A 20,745-nucleotide genomic window follows, 5' to 3' on the forward strand; every position below is an offset into this window, starting at 1 on the left:
GTCGGCGTGGATCCCCCAAATTACATCGTTTCACAAATCCACAAAGAATTTGAGTGGCCGTTGGTTTTGAATCCCCTAGTCGTAAGATCAGAAAACTTCAGTTGTTTTCCGCCTTTAACTTTGTCCAGAGTTGTAAGCAACTCTTATACCGTTCTACTTTGACGAAATACAAGAGGTAACAGTTTAGAGCAATACTTATGCAGCACTCGACGGATTGAGCTTAAAGGAAAGTTACCTGTAGCTAATGCCAGAAAGCCTTTCAGCACTGGCAAGCTGCTCCACTTACATATGTAGCTTTCGACTGAGACGACTACGTGAATTCAACCACTTTACTCACCACAAGGGCTCGCTCTCAATGCATTCTGTGAACACATTCTTTATCAATGCCTCAGTAAGATGTGGTTGTTTTTTTACTGGCATTTGTCCCACGATATGAGAGCCGCTCGCGGCTCATATGCAAAACTGTCCATTAATTCCATGTATACAGCGTTCCGTCAATTGTCTGCTCCACTATCTTATGAGTCAAACTCATAAATAATGTGGAGATCACTTTCGTTTAACTCTATTCAAAGAGAAGTTGTTTATATTTGTTGTCTGGCTTTGGGTAGCTTTGATCGATCCAAGTTCCATATCGGTATACGGTGTTCGGGATTAAAACAGAGAAACATATCATGCACTATTTTTCCAGTGAGATGTGTATTTAAATGTCAGTCGCAAGGAAGCTTCGTCTGCTTGAGAGAAATTATTTAACTGGTTTCCAGTAAAACGTTTCTTCAGTTGCGCGGAAATGCACACACTTTAAACTTTGGTGCAATCAAAGTGATGTTAGACTGAAATGTTCGAGGATCGTATGACGGACAGGGCTCGTCTGCGCAGGGCCGGAAGTTGAAATGCTGTAAGAGTGTTGTTATAAAGAGGAAGATTCTGCAGCGGGCAAAGGGCTCCCCAAAACAGGCCCGCTTTCCTGTTCCAAACGGAAACCAGCTGTTGACAAACAAAGACATTTCTTATTGATCAAATTAATAGTATATGCCTGCAAAATAGATATATGATCGTCTTTTGATTGGCTTCACCAGAATTACACCGGTCAGGTTGATGGTTGAATGATTTTTGTAGACGCCACGGGGGGACACGCCATCTTGTCAAAAGCCTGGCATCCCTCCTGACGCAAACACGCAACCGGAAGAGCAAGAGGTGGATTCGAACTCGCAAACTCATTAATCAAGAGCTAGTGATCTGGGGTAGTCGTAACTATTTGGCCAGCTGGATACAGACCACAACTGCATTTTCTCGTTCAGTAGATAACGACATATAGTTTCAGTTATGTTTAACATTAACTGTTTTGGATTGATTGTATCCGTCTTTTCTTTTTCTCATTTTCTGTTTCTTTTGGGGTTTTTATTTCGAGTGTCATTTTATAAAGCTGGCTTTGAAGTTGACAGCCAAGTGTATTTTGGAAGGTATCAGTTGAAATTAGGACAGATATACACACTTAGATGGCTGTTGTCAGAGTAGCTCAGCGGCACTGAACGTTAACATATAAGTAAATAGAATTTATTTTGTACGGTGTTGTCAGTGTGACTGTAAACTTCGCCTCTGCCTAATCTATTTTATTACGTGTTAATACGGATTGTATGTACTAGATGCCTTCAGAATTGTGTTTGTGAGAAGGAGTTTCGCGATTTCTACCGTGCACATATGTTCCTTGTTGACTGACTTTTGTCAGGTATCCATGGAAAAGCGTCACATTACGTCATATCTAATATGAATTTGGATTAAAAAAAAAGCACACACATTTACCCAGCTTGTATGCCTAACAAATTTATATTTGTGTTCTAAAAGCAGATATATGGTAAAATATTTATATTAATTGTCACACTTTTAATGGAGCACATTTCCCGTCTGAAGTAATTGGGGAGTAACAGTAATCCATGTAATCTATAGTAATCTATAGTTCATACCTGCTTTCATGAGCAACACTGTTACTCAAGTACATGCATTTCAAGAGAACAATGTTCAGTCTGACTTGGACCCGACTCGCCATTTGCCCGGGAATATACGCCCCATTGTCTGCGGGACCATGCAGCACTGTGTTACTTCTCACCTTTTCATGAGCTCACTGTCCGCCGGTAACAGCCTCCCGTTCTCGTCTAGGAACCGCTCCGGGCGGTACTCCCAGGGATCGCCCCAAACTGCCTCGTCGTGATGTGCCAACCAGGAATTAGTGAATATCTGACAGGGAACAGAAGAAGCAACATTTTATTTTTTTTATTTAGATATGTGTTTGTTTGGTGGTTTGCTTTGGGTTATCAAGACGGCGTCTCCTTGCAGCTCACCGACATATTTATGGTAGTGAATTACTGGAACGCAATGCCGAAGACACCAACTACGACACCCCACCAAGTCACGTTACACTGACACTCAGTCCACTATTACTTCGCCTATTTACTTGGCAAAGAAGAGCCAACGTTACTATAAAGTTCTGGTTTTATTTGTTGCTTGATTCCTTATCCTGGGTTAGCCCATTTGTAATAAGGCAATAAATTTAAAACAAATCTGCCTGGGTGAATCACACAATGAGGGCTGAAAATCAGTGCCATTTTGAGAACTGTGTGCCTTTAAACCAGGATTCTACTGGTGAACTAAGCATCCCCGAAGCCTTGGTTTAATGATACTCTATGTTAACTGTAACGACAACGCCACATTTTGAGTAATTCTATAGCTCAGTGACGTCTGATAAATTGCAATTACAAGGGTGCAGGCTAGACGACGTGAAATTAGCTGCTACTTAAGCATTTGAATGAACATCGGGAGTAAAACTATAACAGAAGTGAACTGGCAAGAGGACGGTTACTTGTAATAATTTGCCAGTTACACTTTCGTCGCTTCTCTTGTTCCATTCTCTATGGCTGTAAGTCTTTTATTATAATCAAATGCGAAAAGTCGCATTTCGTGCATTATCTGTTACTTTTTTCAAAACAATACCAGACAGTGAAGTCCAGGTCATGTGAACCTCCTTACCACAGTGTGCTTCGGAATAAAATAATCTCGAAACTGGGCCTCGCGTGTGGTAGTATGTACGACACCTAGCGGGAGAACAGTGTAATAGCGGAGAGATTCCAACGTGGCTGCCTCGGTGTAGGGCATGTGACCTTTGTCTGTCAGTCGTGGAGGTCGTTCTCGTCCAATCACAGCGTCGATCTCCTGCTGAATCTTTTTCATCACATCCGGGCGGTGCAAAAGGATAAGAAAGAAGGCTAGTACAGAGATGCTTGTTGTGCCCAGGCCTGTCAAAATGAGAAGAAAAAAAGAGACGTGAATTTCTATAAATCCATATTTATTGAATCCGTTATGCGTGCATGTACCAAACACAGGCTAACTTTTAAATCAAATATAGGTCTGCCAAGCAAGTATCTATTAAACCGGATAGAGGACTGCCAAAGAAACATCTCACAAATCGAAAATAAGTCTGCTAAACAAGAATCTCACAAACCCAATATAGGTCTGCCAAACAAGTATCTCTAAAACCTATTGTAGATTTGCCAAACAAGCCTCTCACAAACCGCATATAGGTCTGCCAAACAAGCCTCTCACAAACCGCATATAGGTCTGCCAAACAAGCCTCTCACAAACCGGATATAGGTCTGCCAAACAAGCCTCTCACAAACCAGATATAGGTCTGCCAAACAAGCCTCTCACAAACCGGGTATAGGTCTGCCAAACAAGCCTCTCACAAACTGAATATAGGTCTGTCAAAAAAGCCTCTCACAAACCTGATATAGGTCTGCCAAACAAGCCTCTCACAAGCCGAATATAGGTCTGCCAAACAAGCCTCTCACAAACCGAATATAGGTCTGCGAAACAAGCCTCTCACAACCCGAATATAGGTCTGCCAAACGAGCCTCTCACAAACTGAATATAGGTCTATCAAACAAGCCTCTCACAAACCCAATATAGGTCTGTCAAATAAGCCTCTCACAAACTGAATATAGGTGTGTCAAACAAGCCTCTCACAAACCGAATATAGGTCTGTCAAACATGCCTCTCACAAACTGAATATAGGTCTGTCAAACAAGCCTCTCACAAACCGGATATAGGTCTGTCAAACAAGCCTCTCACAAACTGAATATAGGTCTGCCAAACAAGCCTCTCACACACCGGATATAGGTCTGCCAAACAAGCCTCTCACAAACCTGATATAGGTCTGCCAAACAAGCCTCTCACAAACCGGATATAGGTCTACCGACATACATCTTACAAACCGTATACAGGTCTGCCAAAGCTGCATCTTACAAACCGTATACAGGTCTGCCAAAGCTGCATCTGACAAACCGGATATAGGTCTGCCAAACAAGCCTCTCAGAAACCGAATATAAACACAACTTGTGGTCAAGTAACAGAAACGTTTTGGTTACAGGGGATGTAATTAAGTAACTTCTTGTAGTTAGCTTTGTTCGGGAGACGATTATTCGGTTTCGGAGATGCTTGTTTGGCAGAGATTTATTCACTTTGGAAGAGGCTTATCCAACAAACCTTTCTTTGGTTTAATAGAAGATTGTCTTGTTTGGAAGATGTATTTTAGGTTTTGGAGATGGTTATCTGATAAGAGACTTACTTTTGGCGGTGTTCTCACACCATTTACATGTATTTTTCAAAGTGTCCACCCTAATTTTTCTCATTTTTTTGGACAGATATTAGCAGTGCTGAAAACAAGGTATTACATTTCTCTCCCAGTTTTTTTGAAAAGTAAAGACATGAATAAACTAACCATGAGAAAAAAAAAGAGAAATTATATATTAATGGTACAATTAGAGGTATATTGGCGAAGAAGAACAGGATAGGTGTCCCGAAAATTAGAAGAATTAGGGTAGTGGTTCGCCAGGAAACTCCGTTGGCGAACTTTGTTCCTCTGCCAGACATCTTCACATTATTATCAGTTCTTTTTCGCTGCGTTTTAGGCTGAAGGAATGAAAGAATGGCCTCTGATATAGCGATAATGCTGCAAGACTCTCCGTTGGATTTTAGGCAGACAGCATGAATCTGTACGGATTTACGGCGACTGGTTTCTTGATCTGGCGTAGAATGTAGATATAGTAAATCAGAATTACCTTGTATTTTGGGTGAATGAATAGCAAGCACTGCAGTGTACATGTGAGTAGCCTACCCGCACTGACTATCTCCCGCACAATGCCCCGGATGTTGTCGTCTTTCAGCCACGGCGATTCTGATTGCAGCCGTAAGAGCTCGTTCACACATCCTCCGGAGGACTCCGAGTCAAACCTTTCCTGGAAAGAACACATTTATATGCTTTGTTTATCTCTTTACTAGATACACAGTATAATAGACGCACGGTTCGATAACGTAGTCAAAGAAAGAGCTAAACAAACAACAAATGTATCATGAGTTTCGGTTGTTTAAGCCCTTGCGGTATTTATTTATTCATTGATTATTCACATGTGTAGTTTGCACATCTGTTTATTTTTAACTGGTGGTTTTTTTTGTACATGTGTGTAATTCTTTTGTAAATATGTGAACGTTTTGTAGAAATTGAATTTTTATTTGCACATATGTACAAAAGATTTCCACAAGTACAAAAGATACACACGTGTTTACACAAGATTTTCACATACGTATACAAAATTTCCGCGTGTGCAAAAATTTTCACATCGGTACAAAGATTTTCACGTATGTACAGAGACTTTCACATACGTGCCAAAGAATGTTATATACATGTATGTATAAATAATGACAGGTATGTATAAAAGACTGAGAGATATGTATAAAAGAATTTTACATGTACATTTTCAAATTTACATCAAAACTATACGTATGTACAGTTCTTTTGCACATATGTATAACAGAAAAAATATATTTTTGGCATTAACAGAAAAAAAACATGTACAAATTAGTTAGCCGTAAACGGTCCTGCTACTCAAACAACTCTCGGGTTTAAAAATGCTTAACACTTATTTTAGATGACTTGTTTGAGATAGTCACGGAAGAGTTATATCGGCTTAAGATTTTTATAAGAATAGTAAAATTAAATTATGATTGCTGGCCCATATTTCTACAGAATTATGGTTACCGAAAGATGCTTTCTGCCCAATTTCAATCGCAGACAAAATATTTTGCAGAGGTAAAAAAAAATCCGTACAGTCCCATTCCTACCTTCGGGATCTCGAACATGAAATACAAATATCTCTCGAAAGCTCGTTTATGATCTCGATACAGCCGTCCGTACCCAAAGGGAAGATGACGTAAGAAGGGAAACAGGGTCATCACGTAAACAATTTGACCCGTCAGGATCTCAAGATCAACGCGCTCAAAATCTATAGCGGCCTGAACAGCGGGATGGCCGAGTGGGTAGCGCTCTCCTGTCATCTGAAGTACAAGGTTAGATCATTTTATTACCACTGATAATTTTTAAATGAAATAATACCTTTAGCCTGTAATTAGTTTAGACTTGGCTGCGGCTTTTATTCACGATGTTTTTTGATGACTGGCGAAGGTCGCTGCTTTCCTCCAGACATAAGGGTTTTCTGACTATATATAAACCTCACCATCATAACATACAAAATACACTTCTTCTGTAAAGCAAATTTATGTTCTTTCCAACACGAAGTCTTCTATGATATTTGAACAACTCTATCTTGTGTACAATTAACACAAGTTCTTGTGCTGAAAGAATTGAATTTGGATGTTGTACACAATACTTGTTGTAAAATATAGAAGCTTTTGCTGTTTTGCATAAATGACCTCATTTTGCTTTAACACAAGTTTGTGTTTTATTATTTTGTAACACAAACATGTTTACTTCACACTTACTTCACACATGTTCATGTTGGGATAACATATTTCTGTGTGGAATGAGAACAACAAAAGCGTTTTTTGTGCATATAAGAAAATTCTTTAGTGCAGCCTCAAACACAATTGAAATAAATAAATAAATAAAAACATTGGCATGGAAATGCGTAAGGTAGGGTCAACAATTCGTGAAAACTGTTATGATTGAAAGCACAGCATAGGGAAGATATTGACGTTGTACGGGAGGATGACATAGCTGAGGTGACTTATCAGAATGGTGAGGATATTGGCCAAAGACGGGAGGATGACAGAGCTGAGGTGACTTATCAGAATGGTGAGGATATTGACCAGGGACGGGAGGATAACAGAGCTGAGGTGACTTACCAGAATGGTGAGGATATTGACCAGGGACGGGAGGATAAAAGAGCTGAGGTGACTTACCAAAATGGTGAGGATATTGACTAGGGACGGGAGGATGACAGAGATGAGGTGACTTACCAGAATGGTGAGGATACTGGCCAAAGACGGGAGGATAAAAGAGCTGAGGTGACTTACCAGAATGGTGAGGATATTGACCAGGGACGGGAGAATAAAAGAGCTGAGGTGACTTATCAGAATGGAGAGGATATTGACTAGGGACGGGAGGATGAAAGAGCTGAGGTGACTTACCAGAATGGTGAGGATATTGACTAGGGACGGGAGGATGACAGAGATGAGGTAACTTACCAGAATGGTGAGGATATTGACTAGGGACGGGAGGATGACAGAGCTGAGGTGACTTACCAGAATGGTGAGGATATTGACCAGGGACGGGAGGATAACAGAGCTGAGGTGACTTACCAGAATGGCGAGGATATTGACCAGGAACGGGGGGATAACAGAGCTGATAACAGAGCTGAGGTGACTTACCAGAATGATGAGGATATTGACTAGGGATGGCAGGATGACAGAGCTGAGGTGACTTACCAGAATGGTGAGGATATTGACCAGGGACGGGAGGATGACAGAGCTGAGGTGACTTACCAGAATGGCGAGGATATTGACCAGGAACGGGGGGATAACAGAGCTGATAACAGAGCTGAGGTGACTTACCAGAATGATGAGGATATTGACTAGGGATGGCAGGATGACAGAGCTGAGGTGACTTACCAGAATGGTGAGGATATTGACCAGGGACGGGAGGATGACAGAGCTGAGGTGACTTACCAGAATGGTGAGGATATTGACTAGGGACGGGAGGATGACAGAGATGAGGTGACTTACCAGAATGGTGAGGATACTGGCCAAAGACGGGAGGATAACAGAGCTGAGGTGACTTATCAGAATGGAGAGGATATTGACTAGGGACGGGAGGATGGCATAGGTGAGGTGTCTTACCAAAATGGTGAGGATATTGACCAGGGACGGGAGGATGACAGAGCTGAGGTGACTTACCAGAATGATGAGGATACTGACTAGGGACGGGAGGATGACAGAGCTGAGGTGACTTACCAGAATGGTGAGGATATTGACTAGGGACGGGAGGATGACAGAGATGAGGTGACTTACCAGAATGGTGAGGATATTGACTAGGGACGGGAGGATGACAGAGCTGAGGTGACTTACCAGAATGGTGAGGATATTGACTAGGGACGGAGGATGACATAGGTGAGGTGACTTACCAGAAGGGTGAGGATATTGACCAGGGACGGGAGGATGACAGAGCTGAGGTGACTTATCAGAATGGTGAGGATATTGACCAGGGACGGGAGGATGACAGAGCCGTGGTAACTTACCAGAATAGAGAGGATATTGACTAGGGACGGGAGGATGACAGAGCTGAGGTGAGTTATCAGAATGGTGAGGATATTGACCAGGGACGGGAGGATGACAGAGCCGTGGTAACTTACCAGCATGGAGAGAATATTAGCCAGGGACGGAAGGATGACAGAGCTGAGGTCGAAGGGCTCTGTTTTGGTGTCTCTAATAATCTGTACGGTCTCTTCTAACTGCTTACGAGTTATCGTCTCAAACTGGTGATGTGGGTCATCGAACCGCTTCAAAGTTTTCACCATGAAATTTCGCTGCAGCTTCCAAATCTCGCCGTAGTCCATAAAGGCTGTGGACGGACCACGGTCGCAATAGCTGAGATGACTTACCAAAATGGTGAGGATATTGACCAGGGACGGGAGGATGACAGAGCTGAGGTGACTTACCAGAATGGTGAGGATATTGACTAGGGATAGGAGGATGACAGAGCTGAGGTGACTTACCAGAATGGTGAGGATATTGACTAGGGACGGGAGGATGACAGAGCTGAGGTGACTTACCAGAATGGTGAGGATATTGACTAGGGATAGGAGGATGACAGAGCTGAGGTGACTTACCAGAATGGTGAGGATATTGACTAGGGATAGGAGGATGACAGAGCTGAGGTGACTTACCAGAATGATGAGGATACTGACTAGGGATAGGAGGATGACAGAGCTGAGGTGACTTACCAGAATGGTGAGGATATTGACTAGGGACGGGAGGATGACAGAGCTGAGGTGACTTACCAGAATGGTGAGGATATTGACTAGGGACAGAGGATGACATAGGTGAGGTGACTTACCAGAATGGTGAGGATATTGACTAGGGACGGGAGGATGACAGAGCTGAGGTGACTTATCAGAATGGTGAGGATATTGACTAGGGACGGAGGATGACATAGGTGAGGTGACTTACCAGAATGGTGAGGATATTGACCAGGGACGGGAGGATGACAGAGCTGAGGTGAGTTATCAGAATGGTGAGGATATTGACCAGGGACGGGAGGATGACAGAGCCGTGGTAACTTACCAGCATGGAGAGGATATTAGCCAGGGACGGAAGGATGACAGAGCTGAGGTCGAAGGGCTCTGTTTTGGTGTCTCTAATAATCTGTACGGTCTCTTCTAACTGCTTACGAGTTATCGTCTCAAACTGGTGATGTGGGTCATCGAACCGCTTCAAAGTTTTCACCATGAAATTTCGCTGCAGCTTCCAAATCTCGCCGTAGTCCATAAAGGCTGTGGACGGACCACGGTCGCAATACCGCGCGTAGAAGCTATCCGGGCGTCCAGCGAAAACGTCCCTAGTCTCTTCGGACAAGAAGGCTTCCCGAATCGCCTTTGCACTGTTCAGTACGACGACCTTTGTCTCCATCATCGTAATAGAGCAAACATCGCCGAACGGCTTGGTAACACGGGTGACGTTCAAATGAGCATTATTTGAGTAAATGCTCAGAAAATTACCTAGTATCGGCAAGCCTATGGGCCCTGGGGGGAATTTGTAGCGCCTGTATTTGATTCTCCTGTACAGCAAGAAAAAGACTGGTATTGTTACGGCCAAAGCTAACGTCAAGAAAATAGCCATGTTGTCCCTTGGCCGACTGTGTTGCTCTCCTTCTTTAGTTGTCCTACTTATTTTTACTGTGCTGCACGCACTGCGGCCGCATTAAGAAACTCCTGAGTCTGCGCTAGCGGGCTAACAACCTCAGCCACTAGATCTCATGACCCAGTTATGTAAATAGATCACTGTCTCTACCACAGTCGTATTTTTAAAAACTCATCATCATTGCATTTGGCTACGTTAAATGTTATGTCAAATTTGAGACCTTCCCTGCTTGCGGATTTCACTTTGTGTCAGGATTTATTTATTTATTTTATTTCATTGGCGTTTTACGCCGTACTCAAGAATATTTCACTTATACGACGGCGGCCAGCATTATGGTCGGAGAAAACCGGGTAGAGCCCGGGGGAAACCCACGACCATCCGCAGGTTGCTAGCAGGCATTCCTACTTACGGCCGGAGAGGAAGCAAGCATGAGCTGGACTTGAACTCACAGCGACCGCATTGATGAGAGGCTTCCAGGTCATTACCCTGAGCTAGCTCGCTAACCAACTGAGCCACTGAGGCCCCATTTTGTGTCAGTATCTATCAGTACAAAGACGGCTCAATGTTCGTCAAGTTGGATGCCATTTCGCGGTTGTCAGTTCGATTTTCAAAAGTAACTTAGATACCAGTTGCTAGTTCGATATTCAGGAGTAACTTACATGCCAGTTATCAGTCCGATATTCAGGTTAAAACATATATATCAGGTTAATCTAAAAGAATGTTACCACCAAACTTGGTACGTTTGACACACACACATACACAGAGCACACTTTTGTGACATCAGTTTTGGATTTGGCCCTCAGGGGGCGAATTGGCAACTGGGTTCGTAATTAACTTCTGGCATACTAACTCCACTAATTTTTATCACATGCCACCAAACTTGGTACGTTTACACACACACACACACGAACGCACCGTGCACACATTCGTGATATTAGTTTATGATTTGACCCGCAGGGGACGAATTGGCAATTGTTTCTGTCCACCCAAACAGTAATTCAGTCGCTTGGATTTGGTATATAGTCACCCTTGTAGATTAATATATAGTATTGTTTTCTCATCGAATGTCACTTTTTCTTATTTTTATTCCATTAACCTTGCCAAAGCTGATCGTGATTGCATTCTGCTGTTGTATTTCTACTATATAATATGTATATAAAGACATATTTTTTTTCACTTGTCAATGCTTTCACAGTGACACTCGATAATAAATTTCCATATCTCAGCGTAAATATCATACTTTACTATCAAGTCACGTATATGTACCATTCTAGTTTCGTAATGAAGTTACTTATTTGGATCTTTGTAATATACTACTTATTGAATATTATGTTTTTGTATCAATTAATTTTCCCCCACCGTTTATAAATAAAATCAGTAAGGAAGATTTCCTTTGTAAATGTTGTAAACAATATCAGTACCATTTTGGTATTGTATATTATTTATTGATTTGAAATCTTTTTTCGTTGTATTAGCGTCGTAGTCTGGCAATTTAGTACTATGTGCTCTAAGTGCCCTGTCTAATTGTAAGTACTCGCTGATTGTATATACTAGTGTCATCCTTTTGCTGTAACGTGGTGATATACACCAGTACCCCAGGGCTTTCCCATCGAAATAACTTGTCGTGTTGTCACATTGACGCAAGGTGTTTACTCACGCAAGGCGATGACCAGCTTTCCCCGAACTTAAAAGCAGATGTGATATCAACTGTTCTTTCACATGAATATCACTTTGACTTCATCTGTGTCAGTGAAACCTGGCTAAGTTGCGAAATTTCAGACGACTTAGTATATATTAATGGGTTTTTTGAGAGAAATAAAAGATTGGAATAGACATGGAGGAGGCATAAAATATGTCTTAATGTCACTCGACGAAAAGGTTTGGAAAATTAAATGGTGTTGATCAACTTGAAATATAATGATAAACATGTGTTTATTACTGTCTGCTATCGCCCGCCTAATCAATCTGCTAATGAACGGGAGCTCTCCATAACTAATCTAAATGATTCTATTATAACTGTCTTAACAGAACACCCAGATGCCGTTTTAATTTTGGGAGACTTCAATGACAAATACACCAAATGGGACGACTTCCATGACAAGAGTAAACTAAAAATTAACTAGTTTGACTTGATTACGGTAAACAATCTCTTTAAGCTTATTGACAGATCTAGGGCTTGTAAAAGACGTGTTTGGAACTTCAAATGTGCCGAATTAGTCGGTTAATTCCATCTCCTATCTGTTACACCATGGGATATTATTGGTGAAATCTTTACTGACATGAATGATAAAGTTTATGTTTGGTATAAATTATTCCTGTCATGTTTTAATGAATGTTTACCAAACAAAACTGTCACAATTCGCCCTCGTGACAAACCCTGGATGACGAATGATATTAGTTTTGAACTACGGATCAGAAATAGATGCTTTAAAAATTCAAACATACCAAAAAGAGAGGAAGACACATTCCCGTTCTATATTGCCAGACTTGAAGCTAATACTGCTAAACGAAATGCAATATTGCGTTACTCTGAAAATTTGCGTTACTCTTAAGACAGAAAAACGTACTGATCAGTGATGAAATCTTTATTTGCCCCTAACACAAAGCCCCCAAATCCTCCTCTTAATCTTAACGGAGAAAATGTGTCGAGCAACAAGGACAAAGCTTAGGAATTCTGCAGCTTCTTTGCCTCCCATTCCATTCTACCGCAAACAGTACCCTTTTTACATACGTTACCAACTCACAATTTCACTGCATATAAACCAGTGAAAAGGAAGTAACTTATTTTCTTAAAAATCTAAGTACAGAAAAGCGCCTGGTGGTAATTGTATAAGTAACTTCGTATTCAAATACAGTGCTGAAACATTGCCCTATCTCTAACTAAAACTTTTTTCATTTTTATAGTCTGGAGTATTCCCGACTTCAGGGAAACTCTCTCATGTTAGCCCAGTATTTAAGAAAGGGGTTAGGCTTGGTATCTCAAGCTGTCGATCGGTATCTCTACAACCTTCTCTTTCTAAAGTTTTGAGAAAGTTGTATATAAACACCTGTATGAATATTGTATCAATAAATATCTTCTCATGCCAAATAACTCTGGATTCAAACAAGGAGACTCTACAATAAATCAATTAATGAAGGTAGCTCATATAATTTACCGAAGTGGCCATTAGGCAGTGGGGAATCCTCATTAAACAAATAAAGCATTACATAGGTGACTCGCTAAAAGAAATAGTCTATAACAGTGCGTATGGCGTTAAATAGCCAATCTAAGAAAGGTAAGTCCAGTAAGGAGTTTTATGTATTTGTTCTGTTTCACCTACAAGGGCTGTGACAAGTAATTTTGTACAGGAATCGGTGACGAAAGGACATGAATATTCAGTGAGAAATGCTACTACATGTAGGTGATCAACGTTACCCAGGGTATTCACAGCTACTCCATCCAGTGCAAGAGTCAAGTCGCTCGGGCTAGCACAGGTTAACCTGTTTTCATGCGGTACATTCGCACTCATAATAAGTACATTCTTAATGATGAAATTCTGTTCAACCTTTCTGTGTGGGGACAGTCCTCACTACTCCATGCATTCATTTATTAAGTTGCCAGGTCCCCTGACATTGGCAACTCACCACCTTAAAGTCATAATACTATGTCTTTATAAATATTTATTTATTTGATAGGTGATTTACGCCGTACTGAACAATATTTGACTTGTGCAACGGTGCTCAGCATCATGGTGGGAGGAAACCGAGCAAAGAAAGGGGGAAATCCACGGACAAAATCAGGTTGCTGGAAGACGTACGGCCGGAGAGGAAGCCAGCATTAGCTGGACTAGAACCCTAATGTAAGTAAGTGTCTATTGAGCGTGTCTATATGGGAATTTATCTCACCCAGCGGTGTAATAATTCATTAAGATGCCATCTTTCGCAGCAGCCCAGCTTTGCCCTCTTTGCCCTTTTGTCCGTAGCCCTAACGCTCTCAAGGGGGTTTGTTTAAGTGACCCCTGCCCCTCTGGTTATGACATTCTCCCCACGGCACACTTACAAGTACATCTTTGGAAAATATCCGAAATAACAGGACTCTCCTGGCAACTCTCAAATCGGCAGCAAACAGTTTAAGATGTAAATTGGAATGTGTGGTTACAAAGCAATGCCTGATTTTAACATGACTGATGTAGAGGGACAGTGTATCAAGGTCACTCCATCAAACGCCTTCACCCCAATTTTACAATGAGTATAATTCTCTTGTAAGTAAATATGGACACAGTGTCCAGAATCTCTGGCGCTCTGCTTCATGATTGTGCCTAATTCCGCTTAACCCGAGGCTAGGGACTGTACATTCATCATGTGGAATTAGATCTCCACGTTGGATATATGAACAGTTGCAATCGAAGCGCAACTGAGATTACAGAATTTTGTTAGCAGTGAGCACAATAATAAGTTGAATGTGTTATTACAATCAGCACGGCAGTTTAAACGTCCTTAAATCTATGATAAAACAAAACAATGTGCATAGGATGAAATAATCCTAGGTTGACACAATCCAGTTCAGTTGTTTTGATTTAAAAACAGAGAACAACAACTGTTTTCAAAAAATGTACCGTATAATAGGGAACCATCCACACTGCAACAAAATACTGTTCAAAAACAACGGCAGCCAAGAACTCGTCGTTGGCACCAGATAGTTGAGATTCTAACGGTTTACGGGTTGAAAACAACAAGCGTAGGAACTAGTCGTATGATAGACAGTTAATTAATATGCAAAAAGATGGCTCAAACGACAGCAATGGTAGTAGTCATTGGTCGGGAGTCACCAGATAGTTTCAATGACTCACTAATAGATAAAAACAACAACTGACTTGAAAATGTTAGTCAATATACAGATGAACTATCTGAAATAATGGAACGTTGATAGGAAAGCCTTTAACCATGACTACTGATGAATGGAAACCTGTTAAGGTCAACATCGTACCGTCATACTACAGAGAGGAAGCGAAGGCATGATGTAGTGGAGACAGTACGAGTAACACGACTTTCCTAAAAAAGAAACGACGAGGCGCGATAGCGCCAAGTCTATTCTTCTTCCAGGAAAGCACTGTTACGAGTGCTTTCTCCGTCTTAAACGATAGCCACTAACAATATCCTTGTACCTGAGTGACTCTCTACATTTCTGAAATGATAGGTGGAGTAAACATTTGACATATTGTCCCTATTTTATGCAGTGAAATGTGGACTGTATATATATATCTACAAGACTAAAAACTTCATTACCATCCTTTATGTAACACGTGCGCGAATTTATAACTGGATTCTTTATACATGCGCCCAGTTAAATTGTATCGGATATATATGCGTGGATTTTTCTTGGATCTTTGAACAAATGCGCTAACTGAACAGGACTTGCCGTGGTAGAACATAATATGGCATTTGCATCACAAAGGCAGTGGTTTGCATGGGTGTCTTGTGCAAGGCTGGGATGGCGTAGTTGGGGAGAGCTTCATAAGATCCAACCCACATAGCACAATGCGCTAGTTCACCATGTAATAATCATTTCGATGACCACTGTACACTAAGTGCTAGGTCGAACTGTACTTTCCAGAAAAAGAATGTGCACTACCTGTAGTTTCCTTAAAAAGAAACTACAGTTTGACAATAGGGTGACGTCACAACTATCACTTAAATAGTGAGAAACGATGGGACGTTACTGGTGATCTGTGGTACATCAGCAGACTTAACCTTCTGGAATCATCGTGATTTCTGACAGTGGCTTATTCAGAGAAAATGACTGTGATTTGTGCATGCTCTATACCAGTGACAATAAACAATGCATCAGTGACAGTAAACAATGCATCATTGATATTGACAATTTTTCGTGCATGGGCGGTTAGAGTGCAGCATTCAGGTAATCTGACAAGAGGCCGTATTTCACCGATTATACGCGTGGCCATTTGCCGACTATCGCACCAGCGTAGCTGCTCCGGCTTTACTCTCTATGCCGTAAGTTTTTTTTAGATCACAAAGCTTTCCTGCACTCAGAAACATTGCGCATGCCCAAAAACCGATATTCCTGAAACGTAACAAATATTCTTATTTCTTTCAGATTCATTTGCATTTTAATATTTACTTATTTACTTATTTGATTGGTGTTTTGCGCCCGCACTCGAGAATACTTCAGTTATACGACGGCGGACAGCATTATGCTGGGATTGAACCGAGTTCTGGAGGGAATTTTCGACCAACCCGATGTAGCTGCCAGACTTTTTTTGACGTGCGACCAGGGAGAAAGTCAGCATGAGCCTGACTTGATCTCACAACGACCACATTGGCGAGAGGCTCTTACGTCAAAGTACTCTGAACTCACTCAGCCTTAAGCCATAATGACGTCACTGCTGACTTACGCTGGTGTATTCTGGGAAAACCCGCAGTTTCGTTTGAGACTTGGTTTGCATAACAGGTGCGACTATCGGGGCTTGCTTAAATCTGGCAGTTAACATGCAACATCTTGTGTGCCGTCGTGGGTAATAGTAAAATGTGCAAAGGTCAGGAAGGTGTAACTGTAAAATCTTTCTCCAAACAGACGCTTGTAGGGATGATGTCGGATATCATGGTAACGAGGGCGTGAAACCGGCTTTAAGCAACAATGCTTCGCACCCTCGTTTCTCCCCCATAAACTTTACCACCATTGTACAAATGAAAAATTCTTGAATATCAAATTCTTGGCCTATCAAAAGGCTACATTATATTATATTTAGTCTCTACAACTTATATTTTTTCAGAAGGATCTCCTCATTCTACAACTTCCAAACAAACCTCAAAAACAACTTTGTAAGATCAGTAAAACTCACGGAATCATTATTAATGGATCTATTTCATTAATAACAACCGGTCCTTGGAATCTTCTCCCTGGTCAATGCTTTTCGGAAGTCTTACATTTTGATTTATTATGTGTGTGATTATGAATGCTTGGGTTTAACGTCGTACTTAACAATTTTGTGTCATATGACGACGAAGAATCCTAACGTGTGTGTACATCTACTGTGCCTTCTTGTTGCAGAGCGAGTCCATGTTGTTAAAGTGTTCACCGAAGACACCAGACATGACACCCCCACCCAGTCAAATTCCTGCATATCGCAAGACATCTCGCCTATGCGACGATTTTTACTCAACTTCATTTGTTCTTACTTCTAGCGTGTCAAGGCTATTCCATCAAATATAATTAAAAACGTACAGCACAGAGAGTAAGACCAGACCAGCGATGACAGTGTGATAGCTTGTAAATGGCCACACGTAACCCGTGAAACACGGCTTCCTGTCAATTTACCTCAGTCAGGGTTTATTGTAACTATTTATGTAAATGCACAAATAGTAGCAAATAAAACACACCCCGTAGCATCATGGCTTAAGCAGAATTAGGCAAGAAAAAGTATGCAGTGATGTTAAATACAATTTATTGGACATCACTGGTCTAGAAGTACTCAACTATGTACTCAGTACTCAATAACATTAAAACAAAGCAAAGGAACCACCGCCAAGGGGGATGCTTAGTCCACCCAGAAGAATCCTGTTTGTATAGGAATACAATATAATTAGTTTTACGATGGGTATATTTCCTTTTTGTAAGTAGATATGGACAACCTGGAGGTAGGTGCTATATCTCCTCCGTGTTGTTTGATATAACGAAGAGTTGAGATACATTGTTTTATTATCGACAAGTTATATTCTAGCATGGTACACGATCTGAATACTGATTTCACTCCGTCGCCTAGAGCATACCTTGCGTGTTTCTGACACCACTGAAAACTGTGAATGCTTCTGTTTGCAAGATCTCGTCCTATTTTCTCACTTAATATACTTCTTATACATTTTGGTGGTTTGTGTTAAGCGTCATTTTGGTATATGGTCTTGCGATTGTGGATCTGGAATGTTCATTTTCGTTGACCGCTGATCTTTGAATAATTATGACGTCATCTGAGGCAATGAGTTCTTGATGTGGGAACCAAGGTTATGAATTATAAAAGGTATTTTAACTCTTTCACTCTGTGAAAGTCCAGCATATCAATGCCAAGAGCTTGAATTGTTTCGTGTCACTGACAAAACGCAGCTTTGCTAGTGAACGTGCCTGGTTTTACAGGGAACTGTATGCTGTCAACAAGTTAAAAGAAACAGACTATAAAAATTAAATTTATGACTTCCCGGCGTACGGATTTTCAAAGCAATCACGCTTTAACCGTTAGGTGAGGTACAGACCAAAATTTCATTTTTGAAGCTTACTTCTTTTATCTGTTAACCCCTCTTCTGTATTTCATGCGTGCATGGTGGGACATTTTCAGAAATGACGTGTCGGCTTGATACTTCAGTGTCGACAGCATTTTGGCAAATAGGTCAAATTTTGTGAACGTTCGAAAAAACGCCTGCGCTTTACTCTTATCACAGTTTTTTTATTTGATTTTAGTAGTAAATTCCTTATCGTTACATGTACTCTGTAAATGATATATTATTGCACAGAGGAATAATGTGGTACAGACATAAAATGGTGTAGAGCTAAAATGGTACAGACATAAAATGGTGTAGAGCTAAAATGGTACAGACATAAAATGGTGTAGAGCTAAAATGGTACAGACATAAAATGGTGTAGAGCTAAAAATGGTGTAGACATGAAAATGGAGTAGAGCAAAAAGGTTCAGAAATGAAAATGGTATAAAGCTAAAAGGTGCAGACATGAAAATGGTGTAGAGCTAAAAGGTGCAGACATAATAATGGTGCAGAGCTAAAAGGTGCAGATGGTGTAGAGCTAAAAGGTGCAGACATGAAAATGGTGTAGAGCTAAAAGGTGCAGACATGAAAATGGTGTAGAGCTAAAAGGTGCAGACATAATAATGGTGTAGAGCTAAAAGATGCAGATGGTGTAGAGCTAAAAGGTGCAGACATGAAAATGGTGTAGAGCTAAACGGTGCAGACATGAAAATGGTGTAGAGCTAAAAGGTACAGACATAATAATGGTATAGAGCTGAAAGGTGCAGACATGAAAATGGTGTAGAGCTAAAATGATAAAGAGCTAAAATGGTACGAACATAAAACATGGTATGGTATAGAACTGATGGACATGACAGGCCAAGGCTCGCTCCGTCTCTGAGAAGATGTTCCTTTGCTAGTCTGAGTCAAAGAGAAGCCGTGTGTAGCCGATAGCAGCTTAGGTAGCTGGTGTCAGAATCCGTCCAAAAATACTGAACTCAATACCCACCATACCACTGTTTTCTTTAATAAAAAGGACGTCACACAAAGACTTCTTGATGTGGGAACCGTGTTTATAGAGACAAGCTAACAGAAACACATTATAGAAACTAAATTTATGAATTCCTGGCGTGTGGAGTTTTAAAGTAACCACAAGAAACCAGAGTAAAATGGCGTCAACAAATGCTACACGCACACAGTGGCCCGTTACATACCTGTAGATCATTGAGTCTAGAGCCCAAGGGATGGCTCAAATTTATTTGATATGGGAGCTACAAATCTTAGACTGTTTGGTGATGTTTGATGAAGTTTTAATTTTGAAGCATATATCTTTTTTTATATCTGTTACCCCTTCTGTATGATATATATATTCGGTCAATGGTCGAAAACTTTCGCAAATGACGTCATCGATGAACTTACCGCCTAAGCGCCCCCTATTCACAACCACACACACACGTAAAGGTGTTTTCACAGCTCTCACCGTTGATTGCACCACCGCAGATTGCTTAATTTCCGGACTGGGCGCTTAGGCTTAGGAATACTTTAGCTCGAAGTCATTTTTATGCCCCAAGAAGAAAGATGAGAATTTTTTTTTTGTAGTTTTATATGTTAGGCCACAACCTAAACTATATATTAGAGATAACAATCGTTTCATGTATCCTTTGTTACCTTTTCACTAAATAACGTGGTTTTATATGGGTGATCATTCATGAAGACAAAAAACTCTATATGTTTCAGCTCTGTATGGTCTATGTCAATTAAAGTAGAATCAATGGTCATTGGGACTAAACTGACCTTTCACCTGGTCTATAGTGAGCATCCCACAATAGGAACTGGTCTAATCCCGATGATTATTGGTGAAGTAGAATAGAGTAGCATTTGAAGCAAACTGACCTTTGACCTTGTCTTAAGTGATAATCCCACCACGAGAGCTGGTCGAATGTGGATGATTATTGAAGAAGAGATAATAACTCTGCATTTTCGAAATTTCTTTCCTGGACTTTTTTTCGTGAATTAAAGTAGAATCAAAGGTATTTCGAAGAAAATTGACCTTTGACCCTGTCTTACGTGACCTTAACCGCTGTGACTGCCAAACCTCTGATAAGTATCACAGATTAACAAATGAGTAGGATATCATAGAGTTAAATGGAGAGCCCTTCGACGTCGGTTTTGGGCCAGTCCTTGGCGGAGGGGGGACGGAGGCGGAGGGGGGGGGGGGGGGGGGCTCCGTGACGTGTGGTTAGCACGCCAGCATGACACAATGACTCGTGAGCTTCTCACCAATGTAATGGCTGTGAGTTCAGGTTCAGCTCATTCTGG

The 20,745-nt window shown here is 41.1% G+C and overlaps 2 protein-coding genes across 2 annotated transcripts; one reads left to right on the top strand and one right to left on the bottom strand.

The window, feature by feature from the left end:
• Positions 1-773: 773 nt before the first annotated feature.
• LOC135476976 (cytochrome P450 2D6-like) lies at positions 774-6,279 on the bottom strand. The gene is made up of 5 exons (XM_064757123.1): positions 6,169-6,279; positions 5,165-5,285; positions 3,022-3,287; positions 2,105-2,232; positions 774-984 (listed from the first exon to the last, which is right to left on the bottom strand). The coding sequence occupies exons 1-5, from the start codon at positions 6,277-6,279 to the stop codon at positions 774-776; spliced, it is 837 nt and encodes a 278-aa protein (XP_064613193.1).
• Positions 6,280-6,351: 72 nt separating this feature from the next.
• On the top strand, positions 6,352-7,920 carry LOC135476977 (acidic leucine-rich nuclear phosphoprotein 32 family member A-like). Its single transcript, XM_064757124.1, has 3 exons — positions 6,352-6,393; positions 7,021-7,236; positions 7,738-7,920. Exons 1-3 carry the CDS (start codon positions 6,352-6,354, stop codon positions 7,918-7,920), a joined length of 441 nt encoding a protein of 146 aa, XP_064613194.1.
• The last annotated feature ends 12,825 nt before the right edge of the window (positions 7,921-20,745 follow it).

The sequence above is a fragment of the Liolophura sinensis genome, chromosome 10 (assembly GCF_032854445.1).
Source record: "Liolophura sinensis isolate JHLJ2023 chromosome 10, CUHK_Ljap_v2, whole genome shotgun sequence".
NCBI classification, from domain to species: domain Eukaryota; kingdom Metazoa; phylum Mollusca; class Polyplacophora; order Chitonida; family Chitonidae; genus Liolophura; species Liolophura sinensis.